Raw genomic sequence first — 8,190 nt, 5'->3', positions numbered from 1 at the left:
TGGGGCGCTTCCCAAGCAACCAGAAGTTCAGATTTTACTTAAATTTACTCTTAACCGAACTAATTGGTTCACTATGGTTCACATCAAGTTCCAAGCATCCTTAACGGAACTTTAAAGTTCACTTAAAGTTCCGTTACATACAAAAAATTACTTAAAATGAGAGCTGATTAAGCCAAAATAGCCCTTCTTATCCGAACTTCTGGTTGCTTGGGTTTTTAGTTGGGAGTTCGCTAATTGGGGCGAAACCCAATTAAAAAGCAGCTAAACGTCAGAATGTGATGTCAAAAACGCGCTGACGTTTTGTTTCCGTGTTTGGCGGGATCGATATTTTCTGGCGCGTAAAATTTTCCTTTGTTCAATGCAAAAAGTAATCAACATTGACGTTTGTCAAAGCGCCCCAATTAACGAACGGCATTCGCTAGTTGGGGTGAGGTCGTGCCCCAATTAGCGAACGATCACTGTATTTCAGGTTCATGATGCTCCTGCTGTATTCCTTTTATTTATTTATTAATTTTTTTGCAAATATTTCCAGCATTGCAATCCAAAACCAATAGAATTCGATTCGGCAGACCATATCCAATACAATAAAATCAAAACAATATCGGTAGCTCTTCAAACATACTATTTATTGGCCCTTCAAGCTCAAGCCAATAAGTACGGTACTATCACACAACACCTTAGAAATTCAAATTTGAATAGGGTTAAGGCAGGTATTTTCGTCTTTTCGTCATAGTCTCGAAAACCAATAAAGGAGACACTTTTTTGACAAACTTATTCGTATCAAATCTTAAGCTCAGGAGATACGTTCTGCTAAAGTGGAGCTCTAGCGAATGGATGTTGGTTTCGATGGGTTTAGCCCCTATGACGATGGACGGAAATACCTGCCGTGTCCCTGGCTGTTTTCTGCTGATCTGCATTAAAGTTTCTTTGACGCGAAAAATTCGCCCCTCTTCTACCCAACCTTCACCATAAAAAAAGCTGCAACAATCCGATACTCTTCCAGAGCACCTTCGACAACACAAGCAGAAAACCGATAAGAAAAATAAATCTACTTCAATCTGGCATCTTCGACATTACAAGTGGAAACCGATGAGAAAACGAATAATTTGTTTCGGCGCTACTCCAGAATTCTTTCGACATTTTAACTCGTAGGTCAAGCCAATGAGAAAACAAATAACTTTTTTCGACGTTCTTCCAGAGTGTCTGCGGAGTCACAAGCCAAAACATTCAATCCAGCGCTCTACCACAGCAGCTTCGACATCACATGTCAAAAACGATGAGAAAACAAATCACTTATGCTGGCGCTCTTCCAAAGCGCCTTCATTTTTTTTAAGTCGAAACCGTTGAGAAACAGCACATTTGTCAAACCAGCTTCTTCGACATCAGAAGTCGAAACCGATGTACATATCATTTAATCCGACGCTCTTCCAGGGCGTCTTCGACATTACAAGTCGAAACCGATGAGCAAATTTATTAATCCGACGCTCTTCCAGAGCGTCTTCGACATCACAAGTCGAAACCGATGTGCAAATCATTCAATCCGACGCTCTTCCAGAGCGTCTTCGACAATACAAGTCGAAACCGATGAGCAAATTTATCAATCCGACGCTCTTCCAGAGCGTCTTCGACATCACAAGTCGAAACCGATGTGCAAATCATTTAATCCGACGCTCTTCCAGAGCGTCTTCGACATCACAAGTCGAAACCGATGTGCAAATCATTCAATCCGACGCTCTTCCAGAGCGTCTTCGACAATACAAGTCGAAACCGTTGAACAAATTTATCAATCCGACGCTCTTCCAGAGCGTCTTCGACATCACAAGTCGAAACCGATGTGCAAATCATTCAATCCGACGCTCTTCCAGAGCGTCTTCGAAACTACAAGTCGAAACCGATGAGCAAATTTAATAATCCGACGCTCTTCCAGAGCGTCTTCGACATCACAAGTCGAAACCGATGTGCAAATCATTAAATCCGACGCTCTTCCAGAGCGTCTTCGACATCACAAGTCGAAACCGATGTGCAAACCCGGATAAAAAATACAATAGAGTTGCAATAAAATATCATAAAATCACAATACATTTTATTTATGAACATTAAATTCTATTGTTTTTATATCATACCAATTAAAGTGCCATATTGCTGTTTCAATAGACGTACAATAGATTCAATTGCCAGTAAAAAGTTGACAATAGAATCACAATAAATTCAATTGTAATGGCAAAAATTTGTTCGAGGAAAAATCGATTTTTTTATTGTAAAGATACATAACAACCCCTATTTTCTATTGTAAAACTGCCATTTACAATAGCCGTTATGGTGGAAAACAATATTCTTCAATGTTATTCTATTGTGAGCCACAATAGAGTTTACCGTAATTACTATTAATTTCAGCGTAATGTTACAATAATTTCTATTGTAATTGTTTTGGAATTTTTTATTAGGGAATCATTCAAACCGACGCTCTTCCAGAGCGTCTTCGAAATTACAAGTCGAAACCGATGAGCAAATTTATTAATCCGACGCTCTTCCATAGCGTCTTCGACATTACAAGTCGAAACCGATGAAAAATGTCCCAATCACGCCCACAGGATACTTACAAAACAATTATTTCCAACCAGGAACAACCTGGCAGGATCGCCAAATGTGCGGCCCAGTTCTGCCGAACGAGCTATGCGTCACGGGGTGTGCTGTCTTATCGCGCGTGCTACTCCGTTCGTTGTCCCACGAGGGAAGAGGCAAAGTCATGGCCTGCTATTTACTAGTCGGTGTTGGCAACCAAACCGTATACGATATTTGCATATCTGTCATCAATACACTCTAAAAGTCGATTGCCCAATTCCTAATATATCTCACCATCACACTTGGGAACATAACCGCGATTTAGACGTATAGGACTTGTATATAAACCAGGGTCACAGACAAACAGACGTAACAGTTTGAAATTTTTTGAGAAAAATCCATCACCCAACTCCTCTACCACCATCTTGCGAGCATGTTGCACGAAACAATGTTTCGTATGACATTGTCACCAGAAGGCACTGGAGTGAAATGTCAAACTCGAAGGATTACAACGCTAGCGCCTCTAGTTGTGAAACGCGCAATCGATCAAATTTAAATTGGTCGTTGAAGTCATGGTCGATGGAAATTTCTCTAGTGTTACGTCTGTTTGTCTGTGCCAGGGTGGTGCGGATAGAATCGATTTGGTTGTTAAACTGAAGCCAAAATTTTCTATTGTGCCGGAGCCAAACATTGAACCAAACAAAGAGAAGTCCAAGGGAAACAGCAAAAAGAACGTGGCAGACTTGTCAGTTTTGACAGATTTTACTATGAAGACGGGTGTGAAGGTGAAAATGGCGATTTCAACCTCGATTTCAACGACCTTTCAACCCGCATACAAATTTACCGTTCTTCGTACAGTTACAAATATATCATGGAGATAGTTGATATCGTTACCCATTAACATTAAGTTCTTCGAACAATATGTATTGAGGATTTACTTGACGAATGGATTCGAAGGTCGGTTTACTTGCCTATTTCAAACGTTCCCTTTTGCAGCAAGCTTTGCCAAACTCAATAAATGTTTGGTAGATTACCTTGTTTTTTGCTCCTTGTCTATCAAAACAGATGTCAAAACATCGAAAAAGGAAAGAAAAGTCCGAGGGAAACAGCAAAAAGCACGTGGCAGACTTGTCAGTTTTGACAGATTTTACTATGAAGATGGGTGTGAAGGTGAAAACGGCGATTCCAACGACCGTTCAAGGAGCGACTAGGGAAATCCACGTACAATACATATTTATGGTAAAACAATTATCTCAACCTTAATAAATGAAGTTTACGGTCTACAAACCATAATCAATACAGTACTGATACAATCTTTCCTCAAAAAATTTATGAAGAAAATCGTTTTCTCGTACGGTTAACATTCTTAACAACCCGTTGTTCATACAGTCCGGTCTACGAAAACAATAGTCACTATGGTCAAAACGTTATCAGACTACAGTACGGTTATGGTTAAGTGCCATTATCATTATGGTTCAACCTGGAACGCTCGCGTATACCGTTCCAATAATGGTTCGACATTCTATCACGTGCTACCCGAGAGGATTCCCGCATAAAGGATCGGTTCTGAATAACCTGAAGTGAATGATCGGGAGGCGCCCCCAGATCCCGTATAAACGTGGTACCTCTTACAAGTGTTCAACTTTTGCCACTATGTCTCTCAGATTCCGTAAGGTCACATACTGTACTTATTGTTGAAAAGCTCGAATAAATAAATATTTAATCTTATTGTGTATTATACTATTTAAGTTGTCTTGTGTTGCGCTGACTTTTGAGTAGTGACCATGAGCCAACCAAATCTTCAATTCCATATTCCGTAGGACCAAATTTATGTTCATGAATTTCATTGGATAGTAAACCCTTTCGGTGAAGGCTGCTGGATGATATGTACAGTACACGTGATGGCTCAAGGTTATTGAAAGGAAAATTATTAAAATTTAAAACAAGAACAATCACGAACCAAGAGTAAAACCATGAAATACTTTTCGGGAAGCTAACCATTTCAGGTTTTTGGGGAACTAGCCACTAGAAAAACAAGTTGTTCATATTTTTTTCAATCGATATATGGGCTCTGTAGAATGGTCACAAAAAAACCATTTTCCTTGTCAGCTGCGAACGCATTGATCAACCTTGATCAAATTAAATAGCATGTAATAAGAAGAGTGGCTCTGCGGAATGAAACTTGTTGCGATAAAATCAGTTAAGTCTAAGTACATGAAAATCGTGTGAATTTTTGAGGTTGAAAAAGTGACCATACAGACACACTAACATACACACACACACAGACATCACCTCGATTCATCCAACTGAGTCGAATGGTATAAGAAACTTTACTATCAGATGTTCCTGTAAAAAGTTCGTTTTCAAAGTGAAATGATAGCCTTTCGGTACAATTTTGGAATTATGCGGGTGGATTTAACGAAGTTTCAAAAACTCTCCAGAATGATGGGACTGTCGCAATAACGTTTTGTGGCAACTGTTGAAGAGTACTGGAAATTGGCACACTAATGATTAAATTTATCATTATGGGTTTGATAACATTGTTGTGAGTTTTTATATTAAGATAAGTTCATCGCATTCGACTAATGATAACACATATTTTTTCAAGGTTTTATTGGTTTTATTATTTTATTTGGGCTACTTACAGGAAATCGTAATACTTGAGCCAAAAATTATAGACATGAATATGTAGAGAAGAGATTTATATCTCGTTATATCCCGGGAAGAAAGTATTTTTCACAATCAAAAAGGCAATTTCTACTATAGTGATAAAACTAGCACCAAAGCATAATGCTGCTATTCCTCCAGTAGATACTGAAAATTTAAAAAGGAAATTAGTTATCGCACTATGATTCACACGTACCCACGTATTTCACGCACCCATAAGATCTGCAATATCGAAAATAATGCGCCTGCTATATCTAACTTTAGAAACAACCATGTCCCATTTGATTAATGGGTTGTTGAACCACTCGATTAGCAAATAACTTTGAAGCATAAAGTTGATGAAATTGCAATCCTTCAGACAACCACAAGATGCAACGGTCTGTTGTATTTTTACTGGAACAAAAAGAACGAGAAAAGACGTGTTTTTTTTAGCTAAACACACATTTAAACTTTAAAACTCACCCAAATTACCGGAAATACATGCCAGTTTTCTCATAGGACAAACAGGAATATTGACTGAAAAACAAATAATTGGAAAGTGAAAATCGAGTGCAAGTATTCCAATAGTATAAATTTTAGGCTTACTCCTCAGATTATACAAATATGGCACGCATCCACATTTTACGAGAAACAATTTCAGTTTGCATTCGAAAGTGCACAAGCTATGAGAGTAAAATATTGGAAAAAGCTCCAAGTTTGACTCGTGAGGATATCTACAGTTCCGTTGCTGCACGTAAAGGTTTTCGATTGTTGTATCAGCGGTAATGATCACTGGTTTAAAAGACATCTGCAGGAATGTGGAGGCCGTATAAGGAACAATTAGTTGCTTGAGAAACGTAGGCACCTCGAATGGTCCGTGGTAGTAAATCTGAGAAGGAATAGTGAATGGAATTGGCAAGATTATACACTACTCAGTACAGGCCTTACATTCGCATTCGACGATAAGTTATTCAAGGAAGCTGTCGTATCTCTTTCCATTATGCTGATTTCGATCAATTTTTCAGATATCAAGTTGTTCCCATTTGCTCCAACTGATAGATATTTGGTAATAGCTGAATTGAAACTGTAGCAAATTCCTAGTTCAGTAATCACCCGATGCATGGTGGATTCCTCCTCGTTGCTTAGTGTCACTGGGTTGTTAACATGATTAACAATTTCATTCACAATGGAGTTGATATCCATGTGGCTGTATTCATCATACTCCTGCAACTGTTTGATGTTAGTAATATCGGTTTCAGCCAGAAGGTCCAGGAACATTTCGAATTTGGTAGCATTTTCAGGCTTTAGCCGGTGGATTACGATGTCACGTGCCGTGGTGTTCAATCGGTCGTGGAAGCAAACAGTTAAACTGGGAAATGTTGTATTCCACTCGTGATAGTTGCGGTCAAGAGATATCAAAGTTGGATTTGTGAGATAACGAATCCAAAAAGAAGCCATTAAAAAAATGGAGTATAGGATCGCCATCAACATTATAAATCCCCATAAATATCTAGAATATAAAAGAAAATAAAAACTTTAAACAAATCGAAATTTGCCTGAATACAGAAAAAAATACTTTTCTAGTACAGTATTTCTCGTTGTTGTGATATGAAATGCTCCATGGAGGCTGCTCCTACTAATTATTATTTGAAGGAACTTAGATATGTAAAACTGGTAAGCCATGCCTTGACGACAACTGTTGTCCAACTCGATTGGTTCGTTTATGTAGATTCCTAAAGCCATTAAACAGTCCTTGATTTGATAGATGATGGATATTAACATGATTTATCGATGTCTCTGATATTGAGATAATTAAAAAAATCAATTCTATAGCGAACTCTATTACATAAAAATAATTAACAGAATCACCTACCATCCATCAAGGCGCAAATAACAAAAGATTCATTTTATTTTCAGATTGGTATCCATGGGCGGTCCATTGTTTCTCAGCTCTTTATCTGTCCAAACTGCCTTTGAAGCACCCGAATGTTTATTCAATGTGATTTCCAGACTTGACTCAACATCAGTGAGACTTGTTGGAATATTAAGTAGTGTATCATAGTTAGGTGACACCTTGTGGTTATATATTTATTGGCAATTTGGCGTTGCAACAAAAATGGAAGCAGGATGTCGATCAGTTGGAAAAAAATAGCACTGCGGAGGACAGATTTTTTTACCAAGATACCAAGCAGGTTTTCGTGAGGGCCGATCAACGACTAATCAAATATTTATCCTGAGACAAATCCTTGATAAATTACAGGAGTGTGACTTGCAGATACATCTTCTGTTTATTGATTTCAAGGCGGCGTACGATTCAGTGAAACGGAATGAATTATGGCAAATTATGCTTTAATATGGTTTACCGGCGAAACTGATACGGCTGATTCATATAACGTTGGATGGGTCGAAATCAAGAGTAGATAAGGATTGCGGATGAAATATCGACGTCATTTGTGACCTTAGATGGATTGAAGCAGGGTGATGCACTCTCAAATCTACTGTTCAATATAGCGCTCGAGAGGGCGATTAGGAGAGCTGGTATATAAAGAAGCATGGTATCACAAGATCGCATATACCCCTGGGATTTGCGGACGATATCGATATTATCGGGATTGTTCGCCGTGCCGTGGAAGAGGCTTTTGTGCCTTTAAAGGGGGCGACAGCGAGGATTGGACTCACGATCAATACCAGCATATTTCGATTCTTCTGGTGGCTTTATACGGCCATGAAACATGAACGTTAAAGGAGGCTGATCGGAGAGCTTTCGGAGTATTTGAGCGTAAGGTGCTGCGGACAATACTTGGCGGCAAACATGAGAACGGTATTTGGAGGCGTCGCATAAATTACGAGTTGTACCAGGTATATAAAGGGCTGGATATTGTTAAGCTTATACAACACGGCAGACTACGGTGGGCTGGACATGTTGTTCGTATGTCGGAAGAACGTCAAGCGAAGATAATGTTTAGTAGAGAACCCGGAAAA

At 38.9% G+C, this 8,190-nt stretch overlaps 1 protein-coding gene across 2 annotated transcripts; it reads right to left on the bottom strand.

Annotated features, from left to right (window-relative positions):
- Nucleotides 1–5,165: 5,165 nt before the first annotated feature.
- LOC134214734 (pickpocket protein 28-like) lies at nt 5,166–7,252 on the bottom strand. Of its 2 annotated transcripts, XM_062694057.1 has the most exons (6): nt 6,785–7,252; nt 6,157–6,718; nt 5,815–6,097; nt 5,692–5,745; nt 5,443–5,622; nt 5,166–5,376 (listed from the first exon to the last, which is right to left on the bottom strand). In XM_062694057.1, exons 1-6 carry the CDS (start codon nt 6,988–6,990, stop codon nt 5,264–5,266), a joined length of 1,398 nt encoding a protein of 465 aa, XP_062550041.1. In that variant the 5' UTR covers nt 6,991–7,252; the 3' UTR covers nt 5,166–5,263. The 2 variants fall into 2 exon arrangements, with proteins under 2 accessions (XP_062550041.1, XP_062550040.1); XM_062694056.1 differs by having other exon boundaries at nt 5,692–6,097.
- Between the last annotated feature and the right edge of the window lie 938 nt (nt 7,253–8,190).

Source organism: Armigeres subalbatus, chromosome 2 (genome assembly GCF_024139115.2).
Source record: "Armigeres subalbatus isolate Guangzhou_Male chromosome 2, GZ_Asu_2, whole genome shotgun sequence".
Classification (NCBI taxonomy): domain Eukaryota; kingdom Metazoa; phylum Arthropoda; class Insecta; order Diptera; family Culicidae; genus Armigeres; species Armigeres subalbatus.
This window is presented reverse-complemented; position numbering and strand designations above follow the sequence as displayed.

Bases quoted from the DNA above. Each gene is read 5' to 3' on its own strand.
- LOC134214734 (XM_062694056.1), bottom strand. From the start codon at position 6,990: ATGTTAATATCCATCATCTATCAAATCAAGGACTGTTTAATGGCTTTA. The intron at 6,098-6,156 runs GTAAGGCCTGTA...ATTCCTTCTCAG, and splicing joins ACTTATCGTCGAATGCGAAT to ATTTACTACCACGGACCATT. The intron at 5,623-5,691 runs GTGAGTTTTAAA...TTTTTGTTCCAG, and splicing joins ATGTATTTCCGGTAATTTGG to TAAAAATACAACAGACCGTT.